General features: G+C 36.4%; 1 protein-coding gene across 4 annotated transcripts in view; it reads right to left on the reverse strand.

Moving 5' to 3' along the window:
• Positions 1-1,079: 1,079 nt before the first annotated feature.
• The window catches only part of LOC114319780 (uncharacterized), a 76,408-nt gene continuing 61,939 nt past the window's right edge, over positions 1,080-15,548 (reverse strand). For all 4 annotated transcript variants that reach the window (XM_082910750.1, XM_082910748.1, XM_082910749.1 and 1 more), the window contains 8 exons: positions 11,455-11,608; positions 11,179-11,289; positions 10,030-10,197; positions 3,575-3,701; positions 3,312-3,470; positions 3,103-3,215; positions 2,953-3,012; positions 1,080-1,515 (listed from right to left, as the gene is read on the reverse strand). In XM_082910750.1, the coding sequence (XP_082766876.1) occupies positions 1,312-1,515; positions 2,953-3,012; positions 3,103-3,215; positions 3,312-3,470; positions 3,575-3,701; positions 10,030-10,197; positions 11,179-11,289; positions 11,455-11,608 (1,096 nt within the window). In that variant the 3' untranslated portion in view covers positions 1,080-1,311. The remainder of the gene's footprint in view (positions 1,516-2,952; positions 3,013-3,102; positions 3,216-3,311; positions 3,471-3,574; positions 3,702-10,029; positions 10,198-11,178; positions 11,290-11,454; positions 11,609-15,548) is intronic.

The raw sequence follows: 15,548 nt of genomic DNA on the forward strand, positions 1-15,548 counted from the left end.
ACACTCCAAAAAATCTCCTCTTTCAAAAAGCCCTAACAAAACTCATCAAGAAAAAGAAGAGCTAATGTGATTACTATCGTTATTGCCTTATCCACTATTATCACAGTTGGTATGCTCTCTTTCTCTCTCTCTCTCTCTATATATACATATCTTCTTAGTTTTTTCGTAATAATTTCTTCTCTTGCAAGAAAAAAATTATAATAATAGATTTGGTTAGTTTTGTTGATAAATATTATAAAATTGTGAATTTAGCAAAGAACTATACAATAATATTATCAAATTTCTTTTGCAAAAGTTAATAATTTTGATTGTTCAATGTGTTAAGAAATTTCTATGTTCGGACCTTATTCCCAAACATCGTTTATTTGTTAGGGAATGTCTTCCCGAACAAATAAATAATGTTCGGGCCTGAATTTCCGAACTTGAACAAATGAAAACTTCTGTAAGTATTAACAATTTTAACTGTTCAATAGGTTAAGAAATTTTCATGTTCGGACCTATGTTTCCAAATTTCGATCATATGTTCGGAAGTTTAGTCCTAAAAAAATGACGAACATAATTTTATTATTTTTGCCAATTTTTTTCAAGAAACTTACACTTACAAGACTAATCTCCTTTGAACTAAGAACAACATCAAAGTTATGAATCTCCTCTAAACTTTTCTTGTTGTACTCTTCTCGTCTTATAGAACTGTGGTTACCAGAAAAACTTCTACTCATTGTTATTGTCAGAAAAGTGTAGGTAATCAAATGGTTGCAACTATTACCACCGGAATATTGTCGCCAATAGATTTTCAAGATTTGGAGAGTAAGTAAGTTTTGATAGTGAGATTTGAGAAGGATGGATGGGTGCTAATGGAGGTGAGTGCTATCATAAATCCTAATTCATGATATAATGGATGTGTAAATTTAATTATGCGATGAGATGTCCCAAAATTAATGATGTCATTTTTAGTAATTTTATTTGGAGTTATTATTGTAATAAAAAAAGATTAACTATTAAATCCAAAATAATTTATAAGGGGCTAATAGCGACACTAATAAATAAATATTACAGCATCAAGATACGAAAAACACCCCTGCCCGAAATCATGCGTCTCATTTTGTTATTCAACTGTACTGCTGCGTTTCAATGTTCCATTTTCAATCTCTGCAGTTTCATTTCTTTCTCTCCTTTTCTTTTCCCTTTTCCTTTTCACCTTTTTTTTTCTTGCAAATAATTCTTCACATGGTTTCTCTTGTAAATTGCCAGACACTATAAACTATTTTGTTAAAAGACAATTGGATATTTTTTCTGATATACATAATAATCTCAGGAGGTTTGAACATTTTTCGGTTCAAGGCTTTCGAGGACGTCAATTGATTTCTTTAGACATGATTTAGCCTGCTCATTTTTTTCCGCCTCATACTGATGAAGAAGCTCACCCTTAAACCCTACTTCTGTCCATTGCTCTTGTGGAAGGGCTCCGTAAAGCTCAGTCATTTCCAGAAGACACTCCGAAGCAGCAATGTGAACCTGAATTCATGCACAAGAGCTTCTATATATATATATATCAAGTGGAAATTGAAAACAAGAGGATAAATCATCATTCCTTATCAAATGCTGGTTGTAAATTGTAATCAAATAATTTATCATCACATATAATTTGCCAAGGGGATCTTAAGGTATTACTAATCTTCCATAGATACTAATGACAAGATTGAAGACAACCACCTAATAAGGTAATATGTATGCTGATTTTTGTGTATGCCATGTCCACAACAGTTTGAATAGAAGTTTCAGTATTAGTGTTCTAGTCAATGTTCCACAACCGATGCGCCTTTGCCTAGCCAATGTGGCTAATACATTCTAACATATAGGCGGCGAACTCTCCTACAAGTTATGAGATCAAAACTACTATACAGCAGAAAAGTAGGGTTTTGAGGTTGATTTTAATTGTTTTTTCAAATGCTAGATGGGTGGTACAACACAATATGGGAATTCTAGGGTTTTCAAAGGTGCAGCAACAGGGTAAGAGTACGAGAATGTAAACACAAGATTTTTGGGGCTATTCAGGACATTGTGAACAATAACTTTGCTAGTTTAGTGATCTTTTAGAAGCTAGGGTAAGGAACTATGATGCTTAAGGGTTGGGTTGGGTTGGGTTGGGTTGGGGCTAATGTGGTTATGTTTTTCTGGTTTCAGGGGCTAAAAGTGCAGAAAAATTAAAAGGAGGCTGAAGCTTCACACCTTGATTCCATGTGTCACACCTTGGCCTAGAATTGCATTACACAATCCCATAGAAACATAAAAAGCTTTGAAAATTCTTTAAGAAATTCTCCCTTAAATTAGAGGTGTTAGATTGCTTTATTTAGACTCTGGAGACCTAGATTTCTATATAGAAAATTAGGCTTTTGACAGAGTGAAATGGCCACACACAAAAAAAAAAAAAAGAAAAGAAAAGAAAAAAGATTCATGTGGCCGACCACACCTGATTGGGATAGAGGGCTTGGTTTGATTTAATTATGAATAGCCACTAAGCAGTTACAATGTATACCCATGAACATTCTTTGTAGGTCTGGTCAAAGGTCTAAATTTCATAAAAGGAAATGTGGTTACCCCAATGTGTACTTTCTATTTTCATAGTTCACAGTTGTCTCTTCTTTCTGGAGTATCAATGGTAATCTGAATATAAAACCGGAAAAAGGACAGTAAGTTATAGCACCAAAATTAGTGGTGGTAGGGTTAAAGCTTGCTAAGACAGTATGCTCTTCCTAATGCAAAGGGGTGGGCTAAAATAATGGAGAGCAAGTTGTTACTGAGAGACATCTGGTTCTACTACTGTAAAATATGTGTTTGAGGATGAAGCTCTATATACTAAAAACCCCAGGCAAAATTTTCCCAAATATGAGAAACAACAGACTAATAGGTAATGTGAATTAATTAACTGAACAAGAAGAAAAAATGACATACCTGGGCAATCTTGATTGCGTATATGCATTCGACTACCTTAGGTGATGCAGAGTGGAACAACTGGAGATGAGAAGAACGATAACTCAGATTGCAACACAAACATATTTGGCAGGGTAAACAGGAACGATTATGTATGGACTTTAACAATACCTCATGAACAAAAGAAGTTACAGCAGTATGAGTGGAGGTTTCTTGAGAGTCATTTGCAATGTTCTGAAGCCTTGAGCAAAGTTCTTTAATTAACGAAAACACTGACATTTTGACTGCTCACAACAATACCACTATTTTAGGGAAAACAATAATTGATTGATTCAAGAATCACAACGAAGAAAACAAAAAGCAAATGACACAGAAAGTACCTGTCCACGGAAAACCAGGCGAGAGCAAATTTGAGATCACGTTCACAAGGTTCTTTTGTTGTTCAAGAATATCACTTACATGCCCCACGCTGATGCAAGATGTAATGCAGTCAACAACCTTAGCATGTGGAACAGAGTTGTGCTCTGCATCATCAGCTTCTGTATACCAGAAAGCAATGGTTGGACCAACTACTAGCACAGACTATATTTGCGTCAATCAACAGATTTTAAATTAATGGTTGGACAAACTTTAGTGTAACTACCTGCTTTAACAGCATCATTTGTCATTGGTACTTGGCCAGACTTGATAATAGTGGTGGAATTGCACATCTCAAATAATAATGGAAAGACCATACCAAAGAAGTCTGGATTCTTGAAGGCCTTTATTATCTGAAAACATGAAAAAGGTAGAGTAGTTAACATATTGTTGCTAAGAAATATGACAGAACCTGTTAAACTCAAATAAAACATTAGAATGGATGGTCAAAAGAAGAAACACAAATATGAATGAAAACAAAATCTTTTAAAATATTCTGAGCAATCTTCCAGACATCATCTTAAAAGCACCTATGAGATAGAATAAGAGGAATTTTCATTTTACCCCCCAACTATCTCTCAAAAATCAATTGCACCTTTGTCTTCTTAATGATATAAATTTTACACTTGAACTATTCGAATTGGGATCAATTTGACCATTGTCGTCACCTGTTGTCTACAATAAGATGAAATCTGCTAACCTGGCTCCCCAAACTCATCTTTGGAGGGAAAACGAAGTGTTTCCCGCGTATATACAACCACCCTACACGTGAGAGAGAGCCATAAGTGTGGGTTATATTCAGATTCTTCACTAGGATTCTAAATTGAAACTAGGGCCATCTCTCACGTGTAGGGTTGTTGTACATAGGCAGGAAACACTTTATCTTCCCTCGAATGTAGAGTATGTGTGGGCCAAGTTAGCAGATTTTGTTTCATTGAAGATGACAGGCGACAACAGCGGTCAAATTGATCCCAATTTGAATAGTTCAGGTGTAAAATTAATATAATTAAAAGGATAGAGGTCTAATTAATTTTTCAGGAATAGTTTAGGGGGTAAAATAAAATTTTCTCTAAACAAAATCAGAAAATGCTCATTGCTAAATTAAACATAAAAAAGGAGCCATTTTTTTTCCATTTCTTTTAAGTAGCAAAAATGTTTTAAAAAAGCATCAAGGGGATGCCTCCTTTGTACACTAGGACAACACCTATCCTTGGGTTCACACGACCCTAAAAAGTATAAACAAAATAAACAAAACAAAAAAAATACCCCCTAAATATCTAAAGGGATGTATAATTGTCCCAAAACTCTACAAAACAATGTAAAGGAGAGGAAAATCATCTTTAAGCCAAAAATACTTGGATGCCAACATTGTTCCTTTCAAGGCACATGTTGAGCTATCGTTCCCCTCCAAAAGATCTACAGGCTTCAATTCCTCTCCTTTCCGTATGCACCACATGAAAGACAAAGGTATCACTCACATCCCAAACCTTCGTATTATATTATCCCTCCTTGGACATCCTGTATGCCAATTTGCAACAAAGTCCTTCAATGATCCAGGCATCATTCAAGTTATACCAAAAAACGAAAATAGAAACTCCAAATCTTGTGTCTAGTGTACAATTTAATAGGTGAGGATTCAACAACTCTCATGCTCATTTATACATGCAACACCAATCCAACAATAACTTATGTATCTTCATCAAACAAGCAATGGTATGAATAGCCACTCATGCCACTGTCCAAGCGAAGAAAGCTACCTTTAGAGGAGCCTTTGGTCGTCACATTGCTTTCCAAGGGAAACCACCCTCCCCCAACCCAAGAAGCCTCCGACAGAACAATGCCACCATAAATTTCCCACTTCTGACCTCCTTCCCAAATCAAACAATCCTTTGCCTCTGCTTGGAGAGAATAACCTAAGAACAAGCCATAAGTAACCCTATCATAAATAACCAAATCATGTAAAGCCATCCTGAAATCTGTGTCCAAATTGCTCCTCTCCTCTCCAAGCTCAAAGAATACAAGACGAGTCCAAGAAAACTTCTCTCGAAGGCCTATATGCCCACACAAAAATTCCACCCAAAACTTGACTCGATGACCATTGCGCACCTTCAAAGAGATGATACTATGAAAGTCATCCCAGACCATTATACCTTTCAAAACTCCAACACCATAAGGTTCACAAACCCACCAACATTTATATTTTCGTTATGGTAGGTTATTGACACTTTACACCTTCATTGATATTGAAAAATCCAGTTAATGAATGCCTCAGTAGTATATTTTTTGGATGCCACATGGTCATTTACTTATTAGTGGTTTGTTTCTTCAATTGTTGAGGTATGAAGCACAAGCACGGATACGAGTACTAGTACTGGTATGATACGGGTACGTCGATATGGTAAAATCTAAAAAAAGTAGGGTACGGGGTACAGGTACGGCTTGGGCTTGGGCTTGGTAAATTTGTAAAAAATATTTATTTTTAATTTTGGAGTAATGTAAAAATTGATTAAATTGTTTAATTTATTAAGATCCAACCTACAATTAATATTGAATACCAAAAGTAAAGGTAAAATCAAAATTAAATGTCATTATATTAAATAACTTAAAAATCATAGCTTAATTTTAAAATCATGCCAAGCATAAAAATAAAAATAAAAAAGAAATCTAGTAAAAGGAATTTTATCTCTATAGTAGAAGAAAATATTATTTCGACTGAGATACGGTACTGCTTAGATATATATTAGGTAAGTCTGGGTACGCCAAAAATTAAGATGAAAAAATTTAGGTATGTATTTTGTGTACCTGGTACATATGTAAAAATACCATATGAAGTACCATACGCTGATAAATACCCGGTATGGGTACGACATGTTTTTTGAAGTACCCATGCTTCATAGTCCGAATGCCCCACACAATTATGCCTTCATAGTCTGGGCTTGTTACGACTCTTGCATCTTGATGCTTGATGCCCATCACAGTGAAGACAAGACCTGGAGAACATACGACCCTTCCAGAGGAATGTTAACTAGTGGAGGGATGTGTACCTGTTAGATTAGGCTAAGGTTTGGGGCAACTGAGGTTCATCACTGTTACGTGGCTACATCTACAGCCTCAAAGATGGCTCAAACCTTTCCAAAAATAAAAATCACGAGGGTTAACATTGTCATTATGAAATGTGGTGCATTCAGTGTGACTCACTCACTTAATGACAAGTATCAAGAACACTAACATAGATCTACAAGCCTCACAATTTGTGAGGACTACAAACTCAAAATATAAGTTCTGTTCTTATCGGATCTAGGCTTGACACCTCATTTTGTTACCTACCCACTAAGCCAAAAAAGCGAATCTATGCTTGACACCTCATTTTGTTACTTACCGACTAAGACAATAAAGTGGCATTCAGCTTGCTCACCCTACTGGTGTTGGATTGGGATAATTGTCTGGTGAAGGGTCGGACCCAATTGGAAGGAAATCCTCACACCTTCCTCAGGTTTGGATCATAGATTCCATATTGAGGTTTGGTACAAGTTGCGGACGACCCTATAATACCTATCTGATTGTCAAGCAACCTCACACAATACATGCATGTCTATAGATGCAACAGAAGATACAAAAATGTCTTAATGCAAAATTCTGAAAGATACATTTTTTAACTACTTAGAAAATATATTAAAAAAAGCAAGGATAAGGCATGTCAACAGAATTGATAAGGACACGTGTATATAAAAGTCCTGACAATATAAATACGTTAATAGCAAGAACTTGATAAAAATACATGCAAACAAAAAATTATGATGAACAATTATTCTAGTATTTCTTCAATAAATATTCTAATTATTTTATTTTTATTTATTATTTTTTAAGTAAAATTCTAACTATTCTATTGTAATAAAATTCATGTCTTCATGATACAAGCTGGGACCTCAATTGATAAGATTTATCCTCATTGCACCTCATTTCCTCTTGTCCTAGGAGACACCTTACGTCACATTCCCAAAGAGACTCAAGTTCGAGTCTCCTTACCTTACCTATCAAAAGAATATCTCACTTCTGCTTATAAGCTTGTCTAGTTATTAACAACCCTTGTTATGTTTACATATATATATATATTAAAATTACACTTGATTTCTATATTAGGAATGCCCCACACCAACAGTTAATCTGTGTTGGACACCTTATTCAGCAGTATCCTATGAGTGCTTCAGTTAAACAATTTTATTTTTTATGATTGACATGTCAATGAAGTGCCAACTATGAAGCATGGGAACAAGGACAAGTACATGATGCTGGTATGGGTACATTGATATGGAAAGGACTTATAGAAAATAGGATATAAGTACAACCAGACTATGTCTATAATTTATTTTATTTTATTTTATTTTAATAATTTGTAGTAATGAATGATATAATTAAAAATATATATTTTTATAACTTGTAGTAATAGATGATACACAACAATTAGAAACTAAATGCAAAATGTAGTTAAAACAAGGTACAAACTAGAATTTAGTGCCAATTGCCAAAGAGATTATTGAGAGAGATATAGAAGCTCAATTGATAGAGAGAAATATGATTGCTCAATTTGTAAAGACTAAAAAGTACACTAACGTACTGGTATGGGTACATGATGCTGGTATGGGTACATTGATATGGAAAGGACTTATAGAAAATAGGATATAAGTACAACCAGACTATGTCTATAATTTATTTTATTTTATTTTATTTTAATAATTTGTAGTAATGAATGATATAATTAAAAATATATATTTTTATAACTTGTAGTAATAGATGATACACAACAATTAGAAACTAAATGCAAAATGTAGTTAAAACAAGGTACAAACTAGAATTTAGTGCCAATTGCCAAAGAGATTATTGAGAGAGATATAGAAGCTCAATTGATAGAGAGAAATATGATTGCTCAATTTGTAAAGACTAAAAAGTACACTAACGTACTGCAAATATACCCTTCATTTTTGGAATTTTAAAAAATAAACACTATGTTTATTCCAATACTGCTATATATTTTAGAAAATCATATTTACGGCTCGATGAACCCACAAAAGTACCCGATACCTACCCATGGCATACCTAAGCTATACCTAACGTTCAATTGAAAAAAGAAAAAAAAGGTACCGGATATGTATTTTGCGTACACAGTACATGTGTAGCTGTATCGATACACATACCCATACCGAATACTTAACCAGTACTCATACGACATAATTTATGGAGTACCCATGCTTTATAGAGTGCTGATAACTAAGTCTGTGAAGCATCACATAACCTAATTTCAATTTTGAAACATAGTTGTCAATCAATACAAGTCAGTATGTACCACATTGGCAAGAAAATGGTACAAAGAGGACAATTTCGGACGTACTGGATGGTACCAGAGCTGTTTCGCAATTTTGGGTCATATACTAGACAGTTCCGGTCCGTATGAAACTGCTTCCTTTCTCATTGTAAAAAGTGCAAAATGCACCTAACAAGGCTCAAACTTGTGCAATTGGTGTGGGCTTAACACTATGCAACCACTATTCTCCATTTCTTTTCATGTTCAATTACACCCAAATATAATATATAATCAAAAGCTTTATGAAAGAATACAAGATATTAAAATTTTTATGGCTTATGATTGGCTGTTTGAATGTCTCTTTGAAGTATTTACAACTTGTGTATGTTATGCTAAAATTGTTTATTTGTTATACTTTTAATAATAGATGTCTATTAGAACTTGCACTGCAAATGTTCTAGACTTGATGCTTGCTAAGCCATACGTACACTATGAAGGGAAGGTTGCCATACAAAATTGCCTAAAATAAAAGTATTTACCAAGCCAAATCCATAACTAGCTGTTCTTTTTTATTTTTACTTTTTTCTTCTAAGGAAACATTTATCTATTATTTTTGTTGAATGCATTTTCAAATACATCAAAGGAGGTCTAATAGTTGTTTTTTAGTTTCTGTAGCATCAAAACCTACAATAAGACTCTTTTAAACAAACTCCTCGATCAAAGAATGGCCAAAATAATTAACATACAAATATCAAATGATAAACACCTCAGAAGATTGATGTTTCATCAACAAGGATTGTAATTAGTACATCTTCCACAACTTCTATCAAATCTGGAAACAACTGTATTTCATGAATCCAGCTAAACTGTTTGATCATTATTTCAGTGGCTTCTATTTTCTTTCTGATTCCAAACATAAATAAAAGGACTTCTTCCCTTAATTTTGTTACAGATTGGGCCCTGCCAAACTGTTTGATTTAACACCTCAGTACGCTTTACTGTTCTCATATATTTGTGATCTCCGTTTCTCCATGCAAAAAGTATGAGAAAGTTTCAAAAGATTAAGGTAGCAACTTTAAAGAATTTTCATTGCACTTCTCATTCTTTTCCAAGATTCAAAAGCAGCTTAGAACATCCTTCTATTGATCAAGTACGACAAACAATATAGAGAGGAGGGATATTTTGCATAGTTAATTGTTGATCTTTCATAAAAAATGATTTGCTTCCCAAAGAAGTAAGAATTCCTTCTGGAAAACTGAAATTAGTTTCACTGTCTAAAGGAACCTCTGACCATTTAATAATGCAAATGAAGAACAAGAGTTTCTTGTGATGAAGAAAAGCATATAAAGTATACTTTGAAAGAAGATGTATGACATATTTACCTGCTCTAGACAGCAAAAAGCCGCTTCACGATATTTCTTGACTTTCTTTGTGCATGCAGAAGCTGTCAGGCTTAAAATGGCATTTGGTGTGGCAGGATCACTAGCGGATATTGCTTTATGGCAAGAAGTACACAGAGCAGCTAATGCGTTTAACAGAGCATCCTTTCCCTGTCACCATATTGACAATAATAGAAATCTAGTTCACTAAACTACAATAATCTTCCAATATTTGACAAAGGCTCAAAACTAACCCAGTAAACCAACAGGGCTTAGCCTAGTTGGCCATAACCCCTGCGCCTTATTATTAGGAGATCAACGGTTCGAGTGGTAACACTCCCCCTCCCCCTAAAACTATGGCCTTTTATGTACCAAAAATAAAGAAATTAATTCAGTAGGGAAAAGTATGCAACATAAGTTTTAACATTGATGCACAAGGGGGGACCAATGTATAAATTAGGCAAGGACAAATGTACGAAATCTAGGTTCTCTCCCTCATCCTCTTGTATTTATATTAACTTAATTCAAAGTAAAAAAACACCCTTGAACCAAACATAATAGAACATATGGATCATTAATAATTCTTTCAAAAAAGGGACCTACAAGAAAATAATCCGGATGACTGAATAGTACATACCTTATCACTAACACCAAATCTCAAAAAAACATCATCAAAAGAATATGACTCACAATAAGCACATATACAAGAAGTAGGTAGCAAAAACTGAGACAAGTATGACGGAGGGGAAATGGTTGAGTTTGTTTTAATCACAAACAATGAAGGATAAACATGGATCAGTAATGAGAGGTGATTGATCAAAGAAGAATACAACATAAGGACAAAAGGAAGGCCAACAAGAAGAGTGGTTTGATAAGGATGAATATGATGGTCCAAAGTGAATAAATAACATGGATTCATATAATTTCAGTGACGAAACTGTATTTACACAGTAAAGAGATATACTGTTGCAATGAACTGGGCATTATCAATTTCCAAAGGCATATCTACAATAATGACATTGAGGTACATCATTTAATGAGTTTTCGGCCACAAATAACTATGCCTTTCAGACAAGGATTAAGAAGAAGCATCATTCTCAAATTTATTTTACATTCGCTTTACAACTTGTGTGAAAAATCAAAAGCAAATACCTCCCACAAACGACCATGAAGTTCCTTCATAAGAGTTTTCAGCAAAGCATCTTGATATGAAGATAGCGATTCACCCAATACTTGACTAAGCATACTAATTGCCTGGGCTGACTGCATGCACAAGATAGCAAAAAAGGGGAAAAAAAGAAAAGAAAGAAGTAATCAAAATTACCAAACAAGCATCTCAAGAAAAAAAAAACAACACAAAATTGGAGAAGTTGTGATCTCTAGAAGTTAAGATTATGGGGAGAAGGAAATAGAAATGATAGTACAAACCTTTTTTTTACTTGCCCATGATGATGACATAATTCCCTCACAAATAAGAGATACAATTTCTGCCATATACAATTGAAGGGTGACCCGTTCACTGCTCATATTTTCTTCCCACAGTTCCTCAAACAAACTAGAAATATTCTTGTCATCTTCAGATCTACATAAGAATTAATTTGTTAGTCTTTCCTAACATGTCAGTATCAAAGTTCAACTATGCAGGTGTTCCAAAAAACAGAAAATAAAAGAAAAAATAGTTTCCATATATTAGTTGAAACAAAGATTGGATTAGTAAGCAATCAAGTCCTTAACCATTTTTGGGTGGTTGTAGAAAGATAATACTCTCCAAATATGCAAAACCTTTTCTTCTACACAAAAAAAAAAAAAAAATCCTCCAGTTTGTTACTAACAAATCGTAGAAAAAACTGAAGAGAAAGGACAAATCAACTGAACTATTCATATGTATAATACTTAGATTGGCAAGTCCGCCTTCTTGCTTGACCCATTTGAGTGCAGTCATATAAACCACTACCAAAAATTTCCAGTTTGTGACCTCTGCTATTTATGCAGTTTGGGTTTGGTGCCTTTCTATGCACAACCTAAGATTGGTGCCTCACTATGCACCACCTAAGATTGGTGCCTCACTATGCACAAATTCCGTATTTACGTCTTGAAATATGTTATATTGGAATCATCAATGTAAAACGTTGAATTAAGTGTATCCTACTTGATGCCTTGCAACCCTCTCAATCTTCTCTAAAATACTTTATGGTTATTAGATTGCATTTTATTATAATTTTATTGTTTAATTTATAGTTATTATTTATTTTTGCATTCTTATTAAAAGATCAAAGTTTAGAACAATTTTCTGATGGCTAAATATAGTGCATTGGAATGAAAGTGTATCATGTTTTAGGACAACGATCTGCAATGAAATATTTGTAGTATTAGAGTTTTTTGGTAGCTCTGACTTCCAATAATTGCATTAGGGTTGTTGGATGCAATTGGTCAAACATATTCTTTAAAATAGAGATGATGCATTATGCATGTAAGATAAATTGATAGAGAGAGAAATACAGAGAGAATAAATTGTATGTATTATGATTGATGTATTATTGATTGATATATGTTATCTATTACAAATGGTGAGGGGCTCCTTATATAGGAGATGTAGTGGAGTAGGTGGTAGTGGTAGGTGTGTAGTAGGTGGTGGTAGGTGTAGTAGGTGGAGTAGGTAATGGTAGGTTTTAACAGCCCCCCGCAAACTCAAGGAGGATAGGAACTAACCAACTTGAGTTTGGAGAGAGTAACAAAACAAGAAAATAATCTGAAAAATAAAAAAATGGATAGGAGACACTGTATGGTCGTGTCAGACCGTTGTAGAAGACTGTATGGTTATGGCAGACCGATGTAGAAGACACTGGCTCGTGTTGGACCGATGTAGAAGACAGTTTATGGGGTCATGTCGGACCGTTGTAGCAGACAATGTTGTGACAGTTGTTGTGACAGTTTACGGAGTCTTACTGGACCCTTGTAGAAACTAACCGAAATCAATGTCTGGACAGTTTACAGAGTCTTGTCGGACCCATGAAGGAGCTAACCGGAATCAATGTCGGGACAGTTTACAGAGTCTTGTCGGACCCATTAAAAAGTCGCACCCTCAAAAGGTGCGCCCAATTTTTCAAAAGGCGTGCCATCAAAAGGTGCGCCCAAGTTGTCGGCGAGCACCGAGAGGCGCATGATGCGCGTGTCTGCCTCTTCATCATGGTCTTTATAAACCGAAGCGGAGGCTGAGGCTTGGAAGCATAACAAACCAGTTGAAACCTCTTCGTTCTCTGAGAGCTTGTCGCTAAGAGCTGCAAATCTTGAAACACTCTGTAACTAACCCTTCTCTGAAACACTCAGCAACCAATAACATGGCCTCGTCTTCCCGTTCAGCTACCCAGAATATGACCTCTTCGTCCCGTGGTCTGCTCACTCTCTTTCCCGACCTCAACGAGTCAACAAGAGAGATAACTGGTGCGGTGGCCAGTGAACCTCAACCAAGCGCCTCTGGTTTTGCTCCGTTGAACTTTCTGATGCGGTCGGTGGAGCAAAAAATGGCGGTGCAAACGGATATTGAGGCCAATCAGTATACTTTGAAGTCATGTGTGGAGACCATGACGGCGGTCACAAACCTATCGCACCGGCTGCAGAGTAGGACAAATGAGGTGCAGCAGTTAAACGCCCAACTGGCTCTACTCCAACGCATGTATAAGGATGCGCGAGCAGAGATAAGTGTGCTAAAGGCGGAAAATAAGGAGCTGAAGCGGAAGGCCACCGTGATGTTCCGATTTGGAGGTCTGCCATATGCTGTAGTGGAGGAGCAGGGTGGAGTGATCGTGCCCAGTGGAGTGGGAAACACGGAGGCAACACTGTCAAGGGCCGCCCAGGACGGAGGCAAGAAGAAAAGACCGGCGGAATAGGCGAAGAAGTGAGGTCGGTGTGTGGCCGTCTGCAGAAAAGAAAACAAATCTGTTGTTGTAGTGGGTGTTGGATTTGCGTTTTTTTTTTTTTTATGGTGTGGAGAACTGTGATCGGGGTGGATCCCTAATATAAATAAAACAAAGTTGTTGTGCAAATCTGTTTTTTTTTTTGTTTGTTTTGTTTTGTGTATTGATTATTATGATTATTATTATTATTATTATTATTATTATTTTTTTTTATAAATAAAAAAGAAAGATAAAAAAATAAAGAAAGTGGAGCAACGGGAGTGGACAGCTGGCCCATTATTTGGTGAAAACCAAAAGAGCAGAAGAGCACCATTGCGGTGGTTTGTGATATAGTTTTGATATTTCAGTGAGTGGGATGCATGATGGGTTATATGAAAAGATGGGAACAAGCCCAAGTGGGTTAGGGAATGGCGATGATAATGTTTTGTGGGAGTGGAAAAAGTAAAGGGAGAGAGAGAAAATGCTCTTGATTGGATTTGAGAAAATGCTCTGGAGAGATAGGCCCACAGAAAATCATCATCTGGAGAGATAGGAGAGAGAGAGAGGGAGTGGGTTGATTAATGTAATTGGAGAGGAGTTTCTGTTCTCAGCGGAAGCGGCACCGTTTCCAATCGTCACGCTCTGTCAGCCAGCGGCTCCTGCTGGAAGCGTGGTCACACTACACGGCCGATTCGAGATACTTTCTCTCGCCGGGACTGTGCGTCCCCTGCCTGCGCCGCCCGATGCTGGTGGTTTGTCCATATTTGTGTCTGGTGGCCAAGGGCAGGTCGTTTCCGATGGCGGCGGCGGCAGCGCCAGAGAATGTGGGTCCGAATGTGACGGACTGTTTGAACTGGTTTCGGGTCGGACCTACGATGGAGATCGAGTCGAGGATGGAGATGGCGTAGATCCAGCAGGCGAAACCGGAGGCGAACCGTTCTGAGTACTCTCCCCTGATACTTACACTCTCAGGAACACTGGTCCGGAAGAGGTTTTCATCAAGGTGAGTTGTTGTGGAATCTGCCATTCTGATAGTCAGCAGATCAAGAAGGATCTTGGCATGTCCAATTACCCCATGGTTCCAGGGCATGAAGTGGTTGATGAAGTGATAGAGGTGGGATCCAATGTGAGCAAGTTCAAGATAGGAGACACAGTGGGAGGTGGATGCATCGTTGGATGCTGCAGAAACTGTAGTTCGGGCAAATCAAAGAGCAATACTGCAACAAGAAGATCTGGTCCTTTCTTTGTTGAAGCTTGATGGGAAGTTGATCTTGACGGGCGGAATAGGTTGAGGTCCGGCGGGCGGCCAAGGCGAGGTTGCCGCCCGCCGGTGAAGCGAAAAATACTAAGGTCTTAACCTTGCTCTGATACCATGTAAGATAAATTGATAGAGAGAGAAATACAGAGAGAATAAATTGTATGTATTATGATTGATGTATTATTGATTGATATATGTTATCTATTACAAATGGTGAGGGGCTCCTTATATAGGAGATGTAGTGGAGTAGGTGGTAGTGGTAGGTGTGTAGTAGGTGGTGGTAGGTGTAGTAGGTGGAGTAGGTGATGGTAGGTTTTAACAATGCATATTGTATGAGCTTAAATGAAACAGGATTACAATAGAGATCACAT

The sequence above is a fragment of the Camellia sinensis genome, unplaced genomic scaffold (genome assembly GCF_055761805.1).
Source record: "Camellia sinensis isolate YWXY unplaced genomic scaffold, ASM5576180v1 Unanchor1, whole genome shotgun sequence".
Lineage (NCBI taxonomy): Eukaryota > Viridiplantae > Streptophyta > Magnoliopsida > Ericales > Theaceae > Camellia > Camellia sinensis.